Raw genomic sequence first — 20609 nt, 5'->3', positions numbered from 1 at the left:
CTGCTTTGCTGGCTATTAATTTCGAGTGGTTCGAGTGCTGGTTCCGGACTCACATTCGGGACGGGACCCATGTGTACACATGTTTGGGCTTGTAAAAATGTCATGTTAATTTGTGGACTGTGCGACCGAAATGGAGCACCACAGAGTGCGAGAGAGAGAGAGTGAGAGAGAGAGAGCATGCAAATAAATGTCTCGCACATGCCACCCATCCGGAAAAGAGACAGCAATAACACCCACGCATTTGGTCAGCCAGCTAGCGAGAGGGGGAGGAGCGGGAGAGGGAGCATGGCTTTGGAGACGGGGCTTTTTTTGCAGATTTATGAGTGAATCTGATAAGTGCTGCCAATAAATTTTCGGACAACAATTTACAATGTTCATTTCATGTTCCCTGTGCGTTTTCCTTACATTTCGTTCAGCGACTCAACATGGAAATGGGACTGGCCGTGCCACTTGGTGGGGGGGGGGGCAATGTATTTTGGGCTATTTTATGGCCATTTACTGAAGAACTCGTGCAGATCTGGTACGCCCTGAGGCCTCAAGGATCCAGGGCTGGTTTTTGGGCAACGATGAAAGATTAAAGACTCAAAAAAGAACTCGCTTTGAAAGGAAAAGGCAGTAAAAGGCTTATATTTCCATCAGCAAATTTCGCTAGATGGCAATACTTTTTTTTGGGTGTAGATCAAGCGAGAACAGAGAATAGATATCATCTTTCAGAGTTTATACACATTAAAACCAATATAAATAAATTATTATATTATATTAAATTATAAAAATATATAATGTATAATATATGTATATAAAATATAATATAATATAGCATAATATAATATAATATAATATATAAATGCATGATTTGTAGTTGGAAAGCCGCTGCTTTCACGATATACAGTTTGAGCAGCACTAAAACCCTCCTCAAAGATTTTTCTGCTTCATAAAAAATCCGAAAAATCCATGAATTTTCCTATGATTTTGTAAATCGACCATGATGCCTGGAAAGAAGCTCCCGGAAAGCATACACAGCCTTTACCTTTATAAGACACACACCCCAATCTACTGTCTCCATCTGTATTCATTTTGTAATCTCTCTAATTATTCAATTGAAGACTTGCACTCAAGGACTCACCGCAAAGGATTGCCGCAACTGTTCGCCAAATGAACAATGCCTCATGTGCAACATAATCACACAAGTCCTGCGGCAGAAGCAACGAAAGCAACAGCAGCAGCAGCAGCAACAAAATTTCAACAATGGCATAAAGCCACAGAGAAATCAGTGAATTATACAACATTTAAGCAAACATAAGAGGACGAGGACGGAGTACAAGTTCTTGTCGAATGTAGAGAGATGTATAGAAATCTGAGCAGAATTAAGTTAGGACCATGCCCTGCCCCTGCCCCTGCCCCTGCCCCCTGCCCCGTCAAAAAACACAATGACGATGACTCCGATTCCGACTCCGACTCCAACGAGAAGCAGAAGTTGGCCAAAAACTTTACACATCTGTAGATGTGTGTGTGGAGGGGCAGCAGGGGCAACAGGGGGGGGGGGGAGGCCCGGAAGAAAGGAACTATCGCAGCAGAAGTGAAATAAAGTTGAATGTAAGCAAACAAGTTGAGCCAACAAACCAAGTCTCTAATTGTATTTGTGTGCTCGTGTGTGCGTGTGCGTGTGTGCGTGTGTGCGTGTGTGCGTGTGTGTGTGCAGGCGCCGAGGGCGTGGCATTGTGTTTTATGCGGCCAAACGGAACGCACCACTTTTGGGTACACTTCGGACTGCTGAAGAGAGCAGGCGGTGGAAAATATGATGAAGCCAAGCAAAACGGAAGAATTGAGAGACGAGACTCCTTGAGACCCAGCACAGGGCCAGGACCACCACCAGGACGCGTTTCCGATTGCTAGTCCAATGTCCAACAAGACGTGAAATGCAACTTTTTCGGCACAACGCTCGAGCACAAAAGGAGCACCAGAGGAGCGCCAGAGGAGCACCAGAGAAGCACCAGAGGAGCACCAAAGGAGTACCAGAGGAGCCGCCTCCCCATGGAGCTTACAAAAAGCCGAGCAAATGTACAAAAGACAAACAAGGAGTGCAGTGCCGAAAGGATAAACAAGATATGTAAACTACAATGCGAATCCGCACGAATCCCGTATATCCTTGCCACAGAAACCGGTCACGGCACTCACTTGCTGGCAAACTGCAGCCCAAATTTGTGGTACACTGCACGCTGGCACTGCTCGGGAATCCTGGGCTGGATCCCCCGACGGCGAAGATGTTGCATTCACAAAAGCAGGAGACGATGAAAGCACTCCACAAATACACAAAAAAAGAGCGATTGATGGGACAGAGAGTGTTCCGACTTGAATATATCCTCGACTGATCCAAGGACTTCTCTCTTCAGTCAGCCGTGGATAGCATATAACCCGTGTACTCCTGCACAACTCCAGGGTATTTCAAATGACGGAAATATGGCAACAGTTTGCCATTATGTGCTGCCACAAGGTAGTGAGATAGAGAGACGAAGAGAGTGAGCCGCTGGCACAATCGAAGGAGAAAGAAAGAACACGAGTACATTTGTTTATGCGCTCCGGCAAGATGTAAGATTCAGACCCCACCAGAACCGCCTCCCCAGTAGGCAAGCGTTGAAATGGAACAAATGAACCAAGTCGAGAATTGCCAACTGCACACTGGAGTCGGAGGAGCCACAGTGCCACAGTGCCACAGCAAAAGCAAAAGCAACAACAAGATGGCGAGATGGTTCCCATCCAAACAAATGATGCCACAAGAAAAGTTAAACTTGTAAATTCAAATTTCACATTTGTCTGGAATTCGCAATTACACTTCGGCAACAACAATGAAATATGTCCGCATGCTGTACGGTACACCTGCCCCGAGCGGGGGCATGCCTAACCCCCACCCCACCTCGCATTTCATGGCTCATTGTTTGGCTTGGCAAATGGAGGGAGTTAGAGAGGGCCTCCTAAAGCATATTGTAATAATCCAAATGAAATTAAATGTACCGTAAACATTTCGAGTTTCGAGTTACGAGCGAGCCAGACACAGAGAGAGATTCGGCTGGTTGTAGGAGCCCACAGGAGGAGGAGGAGGAGCAGCTTCTGACACAGCAGGAGGATGAAACCAGAAGCCCCTTCAGGAGGCAACACAGCAGCAACAGCAGCAGGTGCAGGCCTTGCCCCAAAACAGCGAGACAATAACATTTTCGGAATTCGTATCCGAAACCAAATGCACGGCTGGCGAATGCACGGCGGAATGGCGGCCAACGGTAGATGGGGGCAAAATCGCCGGCATAATGGTGCACTCTGCAAGAACATACTTTGGTGGAATTAGGCAAACATCGAAGGAGGGTGTGGGTGGGGTTTCCATTGCTGGGATTGGCAGGCATTCCATTAATGGAACATCGGCTCTTGAAGCTGCTTTAAAAGGAGTACCCTTTGAAGGCATAATTCTGAAATGCTGGCTTACTGCTCCTCTTGGTGGAGGCATCATCAGCGAGCCACAAACATTACCGCATCGTAAATCACCAATAACTATATTTCAATCAGTTCGTGTGGATCCCCCACAGACACGAGGCCAAGCCATTCAATTGATAGCCGCTTTTTACCGATGGTAAAGGACCATTAAATTAGCAAAAGAAATAAAGCGAACAACGAATGCGATCGATCGACTTAAGTAAAAGCCGGCCGGCCGACAAAATTGCACATTTTACAAGTTTACGAACCACTAAGGAGAGCCACAGCCACAGCCACAGCCAGAGGATCCCCCTCTTCAGAAGGAGATGCAGGTGGAGGTGGGGTACACCTTTTGGGGAATTTATTTCTAAAACAACTCTATCGCGATCACCGGGCGACGGCAAAGCGGCCCATAAAGCCCACGATTTATTGGCCAAGTCGGCAACAATTTGACAAGCAAATTGCTATAATTTCTGGACATTCCCCAGGCTCTGTTTGTGTGGACATGCAACCAGACGTGGAGCATGGACCAGTGAATTTCTTCGCGCTTTTATCTGTGGAAATTTATGTAAGCGATAAAGCCCCAACGACTACTGGAGCCAGGACAGGCCCCAAGGCTGTTATGTGGCTGCCATCTAATTGCTGGCCATTGCCATGGACCCTGGCTCCCCCCGGATGGATCGCAATCGTCCGTTAAATTGCCATAATTTCGTTAGCTTTACGAGCTGCCAGGGAATCATCTCCTTCTCCCTTTGCCGCACAAAACAGATCTACATATTTCGCATTAGGCTTAAACACTGTCTCTTGCCCACTGATCCATCCGTAATACGTGCATATATTTGGCGATCATTGCGGTTCGGTTATTAAATCGCCATTAATCGCCGGTGTGGTCCACGGAATCAGAGATCATGAAACCAGAAAGATCATAAATCCCCCAGAAAGAACGCAAACAAAAAATGGCAATCATCATTAAAAAAATGCAAGGAGAGCATAAAAAATCAGTAGAGAAACGAGAAAAAGGCACCGGCAAAGCGTGAGGGGTAAGGAAAGAGGGGTAGGGGGAGCTACGCAGCGATGAGCAAATGTTCCGTTCTCCTCTTCTCCTTCACATCCATCGCTCTCTTTCACTCCCTCTTCTTTTCGCTGCCCTTTTCGACGAGTCATAAAGACACTGGGACGAAAAAGTCTGCGCACAGGTCTGTCGTAAAAATTAAAAGAAAATCACAATTTTCTGGTCTCAATTTTGATGGCAAATTTTGAGCTAATTGTTGCTTTTTTTTGTCCATGTTTCGGTGGAAAGGGGTGCCTGTGGGTGGGGAGGGGTACCCGTTTTAATGGCACTTCGAAAGCCGTTAATCCCGAAAAGCCAATTTAATGGTTCATGGAACTGAATCAGGCCGAATGTTGATCTGATTCATAAATTTTAGGTTAGACGCGGAACCAGAAGCAGAAGGAAAAATGAGAACGATGAGTAGTAGAGAGAGAAGTAGAAGTAGAAAGAGAAGTAGTAGTAGATGTAGAAGTAGAAAGAGATGCAGAAGTAGTCGAGGAGGGGAGTTGTAGTGCTGGCAATGTTGAAATTTTACAATGTGGTCCACAAACTCTCTTTTCGGTTATTATTTTACTCAGCACTACTCTCATATTTTATGAGAGAAAGAGAGAGAGAAGAAGCGTTAAATAAGCCCCAAAAAGGTCACGCTTTTTCACACTAAGAACCAGTGTCGAAAGTATCGAAAGTATCTCTTTTCGCATTCTTTTCAGATCTTATTTTGAGCTCTCTCTCATTAAACAGGGCCTCAAAGCGCTCTCCCTAGTGCTGAGCGTAACATAAGCCCCGAAAAGAGAGATTTGCGGGCCACCCTGCATAATTTCAGCTTTCCCACACTAAAAATCAGTATCGATAGTATCGAAAGTATCGATGCACTATCGATACACGCTGCCCAGCCGGTGTCCAGCGGGTGTTTAGCAACACTGTGAATGTGAAGCTCTCTGAAAAAGTTTTTCTGGTGAAAATTGTTCGATTTCTAACTAAGGGAGGACTAAGGACTAAGGGAGATAAAAGTATGCGCTTCCTATCGGTAAGTGGGAACAGGCGTATGCCCTCGAGCATGAATAGAAACTAACAACTGTGCCGCCCCCGAAGCTGAACATCAAAGACTGCCTCGGCTGCAGCGATTTGAGAGTGTCGTTCCCCCAATCGAACAGCGTGCACGTGCTGCTGTACAAGCCGATGGGGCAGGAGCAGGCCCGCGACACCGTCAATGTGGCCGTGACGCCTGTGGCACAGGCCATACAGCTGCTGTGCACTCGGACCTTTCCGGACGCCGAGAGCTTGGAGCGGCTGCCGCTGCTGAAGGTGGGACGCGGCAGCGTTTCCCTGCGCTTCCAGGTGTTGCAGCCCACACCCTCGGAGGAGGACAGCGACAGCGACAGCGACTTGGACCTGGAGCCGTCCACATCGGCGCAGGCAAGAGTGCGTCTCGAGGAGCGGAAGAAACGCCACGAGGCGGCACGTAATCCCAAGAAAATCTTCGTAATCGAAAAGGAGGTGATGGTCGAGCGGCGATTCGACGATCCCCAGAGTCTGGACTGGGTCACCTTTACGGTGAACGGTGGCGAGATCCTCAAATGGCAGCTGGACGAGTTCCACGCTCAGTTCTTCGAGGATCCGCAGTACTCGTCCATCCATCTGTGGGATCTGCAGCACAGGTGCGCCGGCAATTGGCTGCAGATCATCCGGGCGGACGGCAATGGCTACAAAAACTTTCAGTGGGTCTCGCATCTGCTAAAATCATTTGCTTTTAGGGGTTTGCTACATTTCGCGATTCATTCCAGGACCCCGGGCAATCCGTTTGAGATCTTTGCCAAGCTCTTCGTTCGCAAGGAGCTGGGTGAGGAGGATTTGGTGTGCAAATTGGCCGAATCCTGTATTACCGTCAACGAGGCCGTACTCCGCTCGGAGCGTCTGTTCGTGATGCAGGTGTTCAACCATGTGCGCCGCATATTCGAGTACATCACCATGAAGCAGTACACGGTGTGGTTCCTGGTGCCCGGCGCCCAGGGCCCTCAAAGTCTGACCGAAGAGGTATATGCGACCTCTCTGTTTTCCACATGTTTTTCATTGCGTTTTCCTCCGGCAGGATCTCCACTTCGATTTGCGTAATGTGCGCACTTCCATCCGTATTGCTGGCGACAACAGGAACATCTTCTGGACCCAGTCCGATCACAATATCCAGGACTTGCTGATGGTCTCCTTCCAGTTGGCCCTGAGCAGCATTGCCAAGCAATCGGTGCTGATTATCAGCCATTTGGATAAGGTTTGTACTGTGTGCCTTTGAGTCTACGTTTCTCTTGATCCCCCCCCGTCCTGTATCTTATAGTTAGCTGATTTCGTGACCTGGCAGTTTGTCACGGCTTCCTACATGAACAAAATCTATGCCCGTGGACCCACAGATTCGGTAAGATCCCCAGCAGTCGCCCATTCCCGACTTTGGTTTCCTTTAATGTACATTCTGTTACAGAAATGGGTCTGCAAGCGCTACTTGCAACGCATCGTCGAAATGGCCCAGGCCAACTGCATCATTGTCCTCATCGAGTATCCCAGCTTCCTGAGCTTTCTCTTCGACGAGCGGCATGTGATCAAGTGTAAGAGGCAGCCGGACAAAGAATCCTGGGACGTTAAAGTTGCCTCCGCCGAATCGTCCGAGTCCCGCTTGGAAATCCTTAATTCCGCGCTAGGCAGTGTCGCGCCCGCCACCCCTCAAGAATAAGGCATCTATCAAGCGCTCATCCAATTTTAGTTTTACAAATATTTCCTTTGCTCCTCCATTGTTCCATTGCTCGTTTTGTAATTACGCAGCCGCCGCCGCCGCCGCCGCCGCTGCCGCTCACGGAACAACAACAGGAGCTGAATTCTTCAGCTCCATTTCAATTAGGGTTTTGCCGGCTGTCAGTTTGAATGCCACACAGCCAGCAAGCCATCGCCATCACCATCACTGCAACTGCATCTGCAACTACAACTACAACTAAAATGGCTGTCAGGCCCTTAGGCCCTTTTAGACGAAGCCGAAGGAAACAGAACATTTTTTTTTTTTTAGAATTAAAGATATTCAAGATTTGGCATTCAATAAGTGCCTTGGTGGGGCCAAATCTTACATATATAACATATTCCATTCATTCAAAAATAATATCAGAGAACAAGAGATGGATCCCATTTATTTCGAAAAAATACACACTTTTTTTTTTATTGTATCAAGATGAATTGATAAAAAATGGGAAAAAAATACACTATTGAATTGATAATAAAATAAAGCGAGCGAAGGAAATAATCATTAAAAAATCATTAAAATTTCACAAGGAAAACAAAAAAAATAGAATTGGAAAAAATTCTTTCTTTACAAATACATTTTTTTGTTTATATCCAAATAAAATTGATCCACAAAAATTATGGAAAAATATCAGAAAGAAAATGCACTGTTAAGTAACTGAAAAATAAAGCGAGTGAAACAAATAATCTTTAAAAATTCGAGTCTAAAATTAAATCAATGTGCCAAGAGTTTAAGCCACAAAGAAAAATTATAATAACCACAAATAATATCAAAGAACAACAACAAGAAGAATGAATGAATGTGAGATTATGGCAAACAAGTCTCTCTATATTAATTTTTATATTTTTTATTTATCCAATTAAAATTGATCCACAAAAATTATGGAAAAATATCTGAGAGAAAATTCACTCATAATTAATTGAAAAATATGGCTGGCAAAAACCCTCTAGCTGAACCCTCCACGAGGGTGCCGGCTGGGCAATGGACACTGCATTATCCCGGGCGAGGATAATGCACTGTCGCTTGCCCTGCCCGGGGTAATGCAGTGTCTAAGCGAGGGCTATGGTCCATCGTCTTCCCGATCTAAAGTCGGGGGAACTGAACCAAGGCCATGGCTAGAGGTGCCTGGCGGCCAGGCATAAAACGCTAGGGGGTGGTCCCCCCGAAAAACATTAACCGGTATGGACCTTCGGGCCAAATATGGAGGCAGATAAGGAGCAAGTACGGGTTGGGATGTCAACCCAAACGTCGGTCGAAAGCGTGACTGCTACCACCGGCAGGGACGGGGAGGAGCAATCCTCTCTGCGTGTCGCCAGCGGTCACACCTCGGGCATGGCGGGAGCAGGTCATGTCAGTTGTAATACTACTGCCACTAAAACGACGCTCGGACCTGGAGAGCGTGCTATCCATTAGCAAGACCGAAGAGGAAAGCCTTCTCCGCTCGCCGGAACCAGGTACCAGCTCCCTGCGTAGGGAAGGGCCGAGGCGTTCCAGGGAGGGGATGAAGGCAAAAGCTCAGTATAAGGCGGCCCTCAAGTTACTGAGCCGGCTCCGGGGCAAGGCGGATATCTCCCAAGAGGAGAAGTCCAAGCTAGCCTGGGCTGAGCAACGGGTACAGGAGGGCCGCGAACACTACGCGCAGTTGCCCCAGATGAAGGCAACAAACGGTGGATTCGCCAACAAGGTGGAGGAGATGTTCGCCACCAAGAGGCAACGCTCGATCGAGAGTGCTGCCAAAGACACTCCGGCGAGCAAGCGGCAACGCGGGCCCAAGGTGGCCACCCCCCAGCCGAAGACGAGGAAGCCGAGACAGAAGGCCATGAGCGAGGTGTCCAAGAGACATCTCATTGTGGCCTTGATCGACCGCAGCGACGAGAACGGGAAGATGACGGCGGCGCAGTGGAAGTTAGTCCACGCGCAGCTCGTCGAGGCACTGTTCTCGCGAATGGAGGAGGACCCTAGCGCTGCCATGCCCACGTTCGATGGAGCGGGATGGCTGAACGGGGTCAAAATCCTCAAGTGTAGCGACGACCCAACGCGGCAGTGGCTGGTGCAGAAGGTGCCCCTACTGGAAGCTCTGTGGGAGGGGGCCAAGGAGGTGGTAGACAGGGAGCTGATCCCGTCCATACCAAAGGCGAAGGTGCTCTTCCCCATTGGTGTCCAGGGGGAGCGAGCACTGAAGCTGCTGCAGAGGCAAAATCCGGACGTGCCAACGGCTGACTGGAAGGTTCTGCATGCCGGTAGCCCACTACCCAACGAGGGGGCCAGCACGTGATCCTCCAGATCAGCAAGGAGGCGGAGGACATCCTGTATCCCAAGTTCGGGAAGATGGCGTGGGGCGTAGGTAGCGTATACCTACGGCTGAAAAAGCGCCACCCCGAGGACAAAGATGCGCACACCCTCCAGGCAGGCGAGGTCGAGAAGGACCTAGGTCAGGAGACCATAGTGGAGGCCGCCCAGGGTCTTGCGCTGGATGACTCGGAGGAGGAGGAGGACGGTGACCTGACAATCATAGTCAACCCGTCGTGCGAGGTTGAGTTAGCCACCCATGACACTAAGGGTGCTGCAACTCAATCTTCATAAAAGCAAGGTAGCGTCGGCGGAGCTCCTCATTGCCATGGAGCAAGGGCCCGCCGACATAGCTCTAGTCCAGGAGCCGTGGATTGCGTCAGGCAACTCTGTGGCCGGACTAAAGTCCTCAAATTACAGCATTCTCTACTCAACATCGGTAAGCAAGCACAGAACAGCCGTACTCGTACGGAAGGGAATCCATGCTCATCTTATGTCTCATTACAGCACGGATGACCTGACGGTGGTGATGCTGGAGAGCGAGGAAAAGCGCCTAATGGCAGCTTCCTGCTACATGGCACACGACAGGCCCGCCCCACCGGAAGAACTTAGGAGTCTGGTGACAGAAGCCGGCTCCAAAAATCTCCAACTCCTCATCGGTGCAGACGCCAACGCCCATCACAATGTGTGGGGAAGCCCTGACATCAACGATAGAGGTGAGTCACTCCTAGACTTTATCTTATCCACTAACATAGACGTACCAAACGTGGGGGAGGAACACACCTTCGTGGGTCCCACCTCGTCAAACGTGCTAGACCTAACTCTTGTCACGGGAAAGAGTACCTTGGTATCTGACTGGAGAGTCCTCGAAAGACCATCCTTCTCAGACAATAAGTACATTCAGTTCAAGTGCGAATTCAAACACTTTTCGAAGATAACAGTCTATAGAAACCCCCGGAACACAAACTGGGTAAAGTTTAAAAAGACAGTTACTTCGAAGCTCGCGAATCCGGGCTCAGTGAAATCCGCGGAGGATATGGAGAAGTCCCTAAAGACCCTATCCAACGAGTTACTGAACGCCTACCATGCATCGTGCAAACCCTCGAGAACGAAGAGGAGGTCCAAGCCACTCTGGTGGAACCGAGATCTCTCTCTCCAAAGGAACAACCTCAAGGAATTCTTCAAGATCGCCAAACAAGCGAACGAAGAGATTGTCAATGAGGAATATAAAATCCTACTTAGGAGCTACAAGAAGGAAATACGTAAGGCACAAAGGAACTCGTGGAGAAACTTCTGCTCCAACATTGAGAAAGTGCCCGAAACCGCTAGGCTCCGGAAGCTGCTTTCAAAGCAGCCCACAGTACAGAGCCAACTAAAACTAGACAACGGACAGTGGACAGAGGGCAGTAAAGAAGCCCTAACAGCACTAATGGAGGCGCACTTCCCTGGATGCACCGAGGTCACTGACGCCAAGGAGCATCAGGACCTACCAACTGAGGAACAGCACCCCCCAATAGGTCTGTTAACCACTAAGAGAATCCACTGGGCCATAGACTCCTTCGCGGGCATAAAAGCACCAGGACTGGACGGGATATTCCCAGCCATGATGCAGTTGACCAAAGAGGTTATCACCCCATGGCTCTTCGCAATATACTCAGCATGCCTAAGTACGGGCTATATCCCCATCCAATGGAGAACCTCGAGAGCTGTCTTCCTCCCTAAGGCAGGAAAGTGCAGCCACGTGAGTCCCAAGGATTACAGACCGATAAGCCTTACCTCCTTTTTACTAAAAACACTAGAAAAGCTGTTGGATTTACACATCAGGAATGAGGTAGGGGGACTGATGTCAACAAACCAACACGCCTACACCAAGGGGAAATCAGTGGAGACGGCACTACACTCGCTAGTAGCCACCATCGAGAGCGCCCTTCACAACAAAAAGTATGCTTTGGGAGCATTTGTGGACATCTCAGGAGCATTCAACAACGTGGCCACAACCGCAATAACAAGTCGCCTAGAAGCGAATAACATACACCCTGCAATCAACGTCTGGATCAAAAACCTCCTAAGTTGTAGACGGGTGCAATCGGAGTGGGGCACTGCTTCCATGGTAAAGGGGGCACACAGAGGCACACCTCAAGGTGGAGTCCTGTCGCCACTACTGTGGAATTTGGTGGTCGACGACCTCATTAAGAGATTTGAAAGGAAGGCCCCAAAAATAACAGCTTATGCAGACGACATAAGCATACTTATTACGGGTGTATGTCCATCGACCCTCAGCTCCATAATGGAACGTACACTCAGGGAGATACGTGAGTGGGCGGAAGAGGCAGGACTCAGTATCAACGCGGACAAGACGGACCTCATCCTCTTTACCAAGAGGTACAAGGTACCGATATGAACCCCCCCGAAAATTGACCAAACTAGGCTGACTCCAAAATCACAGGTGAAATACCTAGGCACAGTACTGGACAGCAAGCTGGCATGGAGGCCCAATGTAGTGGAAAGGGTGAAGAAGGCTACCATTGCGCTTTATGCATCCAAGAAGATGCTCAGCAGCACATAGGGCCTGTCACCTGCTCTAATGCACTGGATCTACATCTCGGTGGTGCGACCAACTCTGCTGTATGGAGCCTTAGTGTGGTGGCAGGCTACTGAAAAGAAGACATACCATAAGCTTATGGAAAAGACTCAGCGACAGGCTCTGCTCTGTATTACAGGGGCGCTGAGGTCAACCCCAACAAAAGCACTCGAAACTGTACTCGGAATCGACCCCCTGGACATTCACGCTCGCCTGATTGCGGGAAAGGCAGCACAACGCCTTATAGCATCAGGAAACCTATCGATACAAGGATACGGGCACAGTTCAATTGGCAGGGACATGACCAGATCAACTGATTACATGACCCCCAAACTTGCCTTGACGTCAAAACAACCACATCTTTGGGACCTGAAGACTGGAAAATTGGAAGGGACCAAGCTGAGCACCTCAATATATACACAGACGGCTCCAAGATGGACGGAGGAGTAGGAGCGGGCCTATACTGTACAGACCCTGAGATAAGGCTGTCGTATAAGCTACCGGACCAATGCAGCATATTCCAGGCAGAAGTTTTTGCCATCGGGAAAGCAGCGGAGGTCGCTCTCCTCACAGAACGAGCACACGATGCGGTCAACCTATTCGTCGACAGCCAAGCGGCGATAAGATCCATGCAGTCGTCCGCGGTCAGTTCCAGAAGTGTCTTGGCGAGCAGGGAGGCATTAGACATCCTAAGCACGACAAAGACAGTGCGGATCTATTGGGTTCCCAGCCACCAGGGCATCGAAGGAAACGAAGCGGCGGACGTACTAGCTAAGGAAGGCGTCGGGCTGGAGAATAGGAGAACCGAGAACGTGCCTGTCTCCCTTAGAACGCTGCAATGCGAACTAGAGAAGCAGGCTAGAACACAGACTGATAGCAGGTGGAACAGTACCACCACCTGCAGAACCTCGAAGATAATGTGCAAGGAACGCAACGAGAAACTTAGCCACTACCTACTGCACCTACCACGAAAGGACTGTAGATTGCTAGTGGGAATACTTACAGGTCACTGTCTGGCTGCTGCACATGCAGCTAAGCTAGGCATCACCAACAGAGACAGTTGTAGGAAATGTGATGAACCTGGGGCTATCGAAACCCTGGAACATCTCATCTGCTACTGTCCGGCTCTCTCAAGGGCAAGGAGGAGATACCTGGGCGCCCCAGTGCTGGCATCACTGGAAGATGCCTCTAAAAGGACGCCACAGGAACTGCTGGCCTATGCTAAAAACACCTCGATTCTCGGGGACTTTAAAACCACCTAAACACTCCCGCGACGGTTCATACACCCCCCCTATCCGGATAACTAAGGGCCAGATTGGCCTATGCGTGGCCCCGCTGGGGGCCGTCCGGGTTAACCTAACCTAACCTAATTGAAAAATAAAGCGAATGAAACAAATAATCATTTCAAAATTCGAATCTCAACTCAAATCAATGTTCTATGAATTTATTCCACAAAGAAAACGCAAGAAAAATAAATATCAGAGAACAACAAGAAGAATGAAATAATGTGAGATTATAAGAAACAATTTTTTATAGATAAACATTTTTTTTTTTTGTATATCAATATAAAATTGATAAAAAATTTATATCTGAACACAAATCTACTTATAATTAATTGAATAAAGAATGAATGCGAGATTATTGGAAAAAAATTTTTCACACTAATAACCAGTGTCGAAAGTATCGAAAGTATCTCTTTTCGCACTCTTTTCGGATCTTATTTTGAGCTCTCTCTCATTAAACATGGCCTCAAAGCGCTCTCCCTAGTGCTGAGCGTAATATAAGCCCCAAAAAGAGAGAGCGGGCCACCTTGCATAATTTCAGCTTTCCCACACTAAAAATCAGTATCGATAGTATCGAAAGTATCGATGCACTATCGATACACGCTGCCCAGCCGGTGTCCAGCGGGTGATTAGCAACACTGTGAATGTGAAGCTCTCTGAAAAAGTTTTTCTGGTGAATATTGTTCGATTTCTAACTAAGGGAGGACTAAGGACTAAGGGAAATAAAAGTATGCACTTTCTATCGGTAAGTGGGAACAGGCGTATGCCCTCGAGCATGAATAGAAACTAACAACTGTGCCGCCCCCGAAGCTGAACATCAAAGACTGCCTCGGCTGCAGCGATGTGAGCGTGTCGTTCCCCCAATCGAACAGCGTGCATGTGCTGCTGTACAAGCCGATGGGGCAGGAGCAGGCCCGCGACACCGTCAATGTGGCCGTGACGCCTGTGGCACAGGCCATACAGCTGCTGTGCACTCGGACCTTTCCGGACGCCGAGAGCTTGGAGCGGCTGCCGCTGCTGGAGGTGGGACGCGGCAGCGTTTCCCTGCGCTTCCAGGTGTTGCAGCCCACACCCTCGGAGGAGGACAGCGACAGCGACAGCGACTTGGACCTGGAGCCGTCCACATCGGCGCAGGCAAGAGTGCGTCTCGAGGAGCGGAAGAGACGCCACGAGGCGGCACGTAATCCCAAGAAAATTATCGTAGTCGAAACGGAGGTGATGGTCGAGCGGCGATTCGACGATCCCCAGAGTCTGGACTGGGTCACCTTTACGGTGAACGGTGGCGAGATCCTCAAATGGCAGCTGGACGAGTTCCACGCTCAGTTCTTCGAGGATCCCCAGTACTCGTCCATCCATCTGTGGGATCTGCATCACAGATGCGCCGGCAATTGGCTGCAGATCATCCGGGCGGACGGCAATGGCTACAAAAACTTTCAGTGGGTCTCGCATCTGCTAAAATCATTTGCTTTTAGGGGTTTGCTACATTTCGCGATTCATTCCAGGACCCCGGGCAATCCGTTTGAGATCTTTGCCAAGCTCTTCGTTCGCAAGGAGCTGGATGGGGAGGATTTGGTGTGCAAATTGGCCGAATCCTGTATTACCGGCAACAAGGCCGTACTCCGATCGGAGCGTCTGTTCGTGATGCAGGTGTTCAACCATGTGCGCCGCATATTCGAGTACATCACCATGAAGCAGTACACGGTGTGGTTCCTGGTGTCCGGCGCCCAGGGCCCTCAAAGTCTGACCGAAGAGGTATATGCGACCTCTCTGTTTTCCACATGTTTTTCATTGCGTTTTCCTCCGGCAGGATCTCGACTTCGATTTGCGTAATGTGCGCACTTCCATCCGTATTGCTGGCGACAACAGGAACATCTTCTGGAGCCAGTCCGATCACAATGTCCAGAACTTGCTGATGGTCTCCTTCCAGTTGGCCCTGAGCAGCATTGCCAAGCAATCGGTGCTGATTATCAGCCATTTGGATAAGGTTTGCACTGTGTGCCTTTGAGTCTACGTTTCTCTTGATCCCCCCCTCCACCCGTCCTGTATCTTATAGATAGCTGATTTCGTGACCTGGCAGATTATCACGGCTTCCTACATGAACGACATCGATGCCCGTGGACCCACAGATTCGGTAAGATCCCCAGCAGTCGCCCATTCCCGACTTTGGTTTCCTTTAATGTACATTCTGTTTCAGAAATGGGTCTGCATGCGCTACTTGCAACGCATCGTCGAAATGGCCCAGGCCAACTGCATCATTGTCCTCATCGAGTATCCCAGCTTCCTGAGCATTCTCTCCGACGAGCGGCATGTGATCAAGTGTGAGAAGCAGCCGGACAAAGAATCCTGGGACGTTAAAGTTGCGTCCGCCGAATCGTCCGAGTCCCGCTTGGAAATCCTTAAGAATGCCATCGATTTCGCGCTAGGCAGTGTCGCGCCCGCCACCCCTCAAGAATAAGGTATCTATCAAGCGCTCATCCAATTTTAGTTTTACAAATATTTCCTTTGCTCCTCCATTGTTCCATTGCTCGTTTTGTAATTACGCAGCCGCCGCCGCCGCCGCCGCCGCTGCCGCTCACGGAACAACAACAGGAGCTGCATTCTTCAGCTCCATTTCAATTAGGGTTTTGCCGGCTGTCAGTTTGAATGCCACACAGCCAGCAAGCCATCGCCATCACCATCACTGCAACTGCATCTGCAACTACAACTACAACTAAAATGGCTGTCAGGCCCTTAGGCCCTTTTAGACGAAGCCGAAGGAAACAGAACATTTTTTTTTTTTAGAATTAAAGATATTCAAGATTTGGCATTCAATAAGTGCCTTGGTGGGGCCAAATCTTACATACATAACATATTCCATTCATTCAAAAATAATATTAGAGAACAAGAGATGGATCCCATTTATTTCGAAAAAATACACACTTTTTTTTTTATTGTATCAAGATGAATTGATAAAAAATGGGAAAAAAATACACTATTGAATTGATAACAAAATAAAGCGAGCGAAGGAAATAATCATTAAAAAATTAGAATCTCATTTAAAAAAAATGTGCCAAGAATTTATTTCACAAGGAAAACAAAAAAAATAAAATTGGAAAAAATTCGTTCTTTACAAATACATTTTTTTGTTTATATCCAAATAAAATTGATCCACAAAAATTATGGAAAAATATCAGAAAGAAAATGCACTGTTAAGTAACTGAAAAATAAAGCGAGTGAAACAAATAATCTTTAAAAATTCGAGTCTAAAATTAAATCAATGTGCCAAGAGTTTAAGCCACAAAGAAAAATAATAATAACCACAAATAATATCAAAGAACAACAACAAGAAGAATGAATGAATGTGAGATTATGGGAAACAAGTCTCTCTATATTAATTTTTATATTTTTTATTTATCCAATTAAAATTGATCCACAAAAATTATGGAAAAATATCTGAGAGAAAATTCACTCATAATTAATTGAAAAATATGGCTGGCAAAAACCCTCTAGCTGAACCCTCCACGAGGGTGCCGGCTGGGCAATGGACACTGCATTATCCCGGGCGAGGATAATGCACTGTCGCTTGCCCTGCCCGGGGTAATGCAGTGTCTAAGCGAGGGCTATGGTCCATCGTCTTCCCGATCTAAAGTCGGGGGAACTGAACCAAGGCCATGGCTAGAGGTGCCTGGCGGCCAGGCATAAAACGCTAGGGGGTGGTCCCCCCGAAAAACATTAACCGGTATGGACCTTCGGGCCAAATATGGAGGCAGATAAGGAGCAAGTACGGGTTGGGATGTCAACCCAAACGTCGGTCGAAAGCGTGACTGCTACCACCGGCAGGGACGGGGAGGAGCAATCCTCTCTGCGTGTCGCCAGCGGTCACACCTCGGGCATGGCGGGAGCAGGTCATGTCAGTTGTAATACTACTGCCACTAAAACGACGCTCGGACCTGGAGAGCGTGCTATCCATTAGCAAGACCGAAGAGGAAAGCCTTCTCCGCTCGCCGGAACCAGGTACCAGCTCCCTGCGTAGGGAAGGGCCGAAGCGTTCCAGGGAGGGGATGAAGGCAAAAGCTCAGTATAAGGCGGCCCTCAAGTTACTGAGCCGGCTCCGGGGCAAGGCGGATATCTCCCAAGAGGAGAAGTCCAAGCTAGCCTGGGCTGAGCAACGGGTACAGGAGGGCCGCGAACACTACGCGCAGTTGCCCCAGATGAAGGCAACAAACGGTGGATTCGCCAACAAGGTGGAGGAGATGTTCGCCACCAAGAGGCAACGCTCGATCGAGAGTGCTGCCAAAGACACTCCGGCGAGCAAGCGGGCCCACGGTGGTCACCCCCCAGCCGAAGACGAGGAAGCCGAGACAGAAGGCCATGAGCGAGGTGTCCAAGAGACATCTCATTGTGGCCTTGATCGACCGCAGCGACGAGAACGGGAAGATGACGGCGGCGCAGTGGAAGTTAGTCCACGCGCAGCTCGTCGAGGCACTGTTCTCGCGAATGGAGGAGGACCCTAGCGCTGCCATGCCCACGTTCGATGGAGCGGGATGGCTGAACGGAAGGTTCTGCATGCCGGTAGCCCACTACCCAACGAGGGGGGCCAGCACGTGATCCTCCAGATCAGCAAGGAGGCGGAGGACATCCTGTATCCCAAGTTCGGGAAGATGGCGTGGGGCGTAGGTAGCGTATACCTACGGCTGAAAAAGCGCCACCCCGAGGACAAAGATGCGCACACCCTCCAGGCAGGCGAGGTCGAGAAGGACCTAGGTCTGGAGACCATAGTGGAGGCCGCCCAGGGTCTTGCGCTGGATGACTCGGAGGAGGAGGAGGACGGTGACCTGACAATCATAGTCATCCCGTCGTGCGAGGTTGAGTTAGCCACCCATGACACTAAGGGTGCTGCAACTCAATCTTCATAAAAGGAAGGTAGCGTCGGCGGAGCTCCTCATTGCCATGGAGCAAGGGCCCGCCGACATAGCTCTAGTCCAGGAGCCGTGGATTGCGTCAGGCAACTCTGTGGCCGGACTAAAGTCCTCATATTACAGCATTCTCTACTCAACATCGGTAAGCAGGAACAGAACAGCCGTACTCGTACGGAAGGGAATCCATGCTCATCTTATGTCTCATTACAGCACGGATGACCTGACGGTGGTGATGCTGGAGAGCGAGGAAAAGCGCCTAATGGCAGCTTCCTGCTACATGGCACACGACAGGCCCGCCCCACCGGAAGAACTTAGGAGTCTGGTGACAGAAGCCGGCTCCAAAAATCTCCAACTCCTCATCGGTGCAGACGCCAACGCCCATCACAATGTGTGGGGAAGCCCTGACATCAACGATAGAGGTGAGTCACTCCTAGACTTTATCTTATCCACTAACATAGACGTACCAAACGTGGGGGAGGAACACACCTTCGTGGGTCCCACCTCGTCAAACGTGCTAGACCTAACTCTTGTCACGGGAAAGAGTACCTTGGTATCTGACTGGAGAGTCCTCGAAAGACCATCCTTCTCAGACAATAAGTACATTCAGTTCAAGTGCGAATTCAAACACTTTTCGAAGATAACAGTCTATAGAAACCCCCGGAACACAAACTGGGTAAAGTTTAAAAAGACAGTTACTCCGAAGCTCGCGAATCCGGGCTCAGTGAAATCCGCGGAGGATATAGAGAAGTCCCTAAAGACCCTAACCAACGAGTAACTGAACGCCTACCATGCATCGTGCAAACCCTCGAGAACGAAGAGGAGGTCCAAGCCACTCTGGTGGAACCGAGATCTCTCTCTCCAAAGGAACAACCTCAAGGAATTCTTCAAGATCGCCAAACAAGCGAACGAAGAGATTGTCAATGAGGAATATAAAATCCTACTTAGGAGCTACAAGAAGGAAATACGTAAGGCACAAAGGAACTCGTGGAGAAACTTCTGCTCCAACATTGAGAAAGTGCCCGAAGCCGCTAGGCTCCGGAAGCTGCTTTCAAAGCAGCCCACAGTACAGAGCCAACTAAAACTAGACAACGGACAATGGACAGAGGGCAGTAAAGAAGCCCTAACAGCACTAATGGAGGCGCACTTCCCTGGATGCACCGAGGTCACTGACGCCAAGGAGCATCAGGACCTACCAACTGAGGAACAGCACCCCCCAATAGGTCTGTTAACCACTAAGAGAATCCACTGGGCCATAGACTCCTTCGCGGGCATAAAAGCACCAGGACTGGACGGGATATTCCCAGCCATGATGCAGTTGACCAAAGAGGTTATCACCCCATGGCTCTTCGCAATATACTCAGCATGCCTAAGTACGGGCTATATCCCCATCCAATGGAGAACTTCGAGAGTTGTCTTCCTCCCTAAGGCAGGAAAGTGCAGCCACGTGAGTCCCAAGGATTACAGACCGATAAGCCTTACCTCCTTTTTACTAAAAACACTAGAAAAGCTGTTGGATTTACACATCAGGAATGAGGTAGGGGGACTGATGTCAACAAACCAACACGCCTACACCAAGTGGAAATCAGTGGAGACGGCACTACACTCGCTAGTAGCCACCATCGAGAGCGCCCTTCACAACAAAAAGTATGCTTTGGGAGCATTTGTGGGCATCTCAGGAGCATTCAACAACGTGGCCACAACCGCAATAACAAGTCGCCTAGAAGCGAATAACATACACCCTGCAATCAACGTCTGGATCAAAAACCTCCTAAGTTGTAGACGGGTGCAATCGGAGTGGGGCACTGCTTCCATGGTAAAGGGGGCACACAGAGGCACACCTCAAGGTGGAGTCCTGTCGCCACTACTGTGGAATTTGGTGGTCGACGACCTCATTAAGAGATTTGAAAGGAAGGCCCCAAAAATAACAGCTTATGCAGACGACATAAGCATACTTATTACGGGTGTATGTCCATCGACCCTCAGCTCCATAATGGAACGTACACTCAGGGAGATACGTGAGTGGGCGGAAGAGGCAGGACTCAGTATCAACGCGGACAAGACGGACCTCATCCTCTTTACCAAGAGGTACAAGGTACCGATATGGACCCCCCCGAAAATTGACCAAACTAGGCTGACTCCAAAATCACAGGTGAAATACCTAGGCACAGTACTGGACAGCAAGCTGGCATGGAGGCCCAATGTAGTGGAAAGGGTGAAGAAGGCTACCATTGCGCTTTATGCATCCAAGAAGATGCTCAGCAGCACATGGGGC

At 49.1% G+C, this 20609-nt stretch overlaps 2 protein-coding genes across 2 annotated transcripts; both read left to right on the top strand.

Annotated features, from left to right (window-relative positions):
* Positions 1-5427: 5427 nt before the first annotated feature.
* LOC117188034 (protein ORD-like) lies at positions 5428-7260 on the top strand. The gene is made up of 6 exons (XM_033391177.1): positions 5428-5537; positions 5603-6228; positions 6295-6544; positions 6600-6776; positions 6840-6917; positions 6981-7260. Exons 1-6 carry the CDS (start codon positions 5523-5525, stop codon positions 7227-7229), a joined length of 1395 nt encoding a protein of 464 aa, XP_033247068.1. The 5' UTR covers positions 5428-5522; the 3' UTR covers positions 7230-7260.
* A 6818-nt stretch (positions 7261-14078) lies between these two features.
* LOC117188033 (protein ORD-like) lies at positions 14079-16405 on the top strand. Its single transcript, XM_033391176.1, has 7 exons — positions 14079-14184; positions 14250-14875; positions 14942-15191; positions 15247-15423; positions 15493-15570; positions 15634-15895; positions 15984-16405. Exons 1-6 carry the CDS (start codon positions 14170-14172, stop codon positions 15892-15894), a joined length of 1407 nt encoding a protein of 468 aa, XP_033247067.1. The 5' UTR covers positions 14079-14169; the 3' UTR covers position 15895; positions 15984-16405.
* Positions 16406-20609: the final 4204 nt, after the last annotated feature.

Source organism: Drosophila miranda, chromosome 3 (genome assembly GCF_003369915.1).
Source record: "Drosophila miranda strain MSH22 chromosome 3, D.miranda_PacBio2.1, whole genome shotgun sequence".
NCBI classification, from domain to species: domain Eukaryota; kingdom Metazoa; phylum Arthropoda; class Insecta; order Diptera; family Drosophilidae; genus Drosophila; species Drosophila miranda.
Note: the sequence above shows the minus strand (reverse complement) of the source record. Positions and strands in the feature narration are given on the sequence as shown.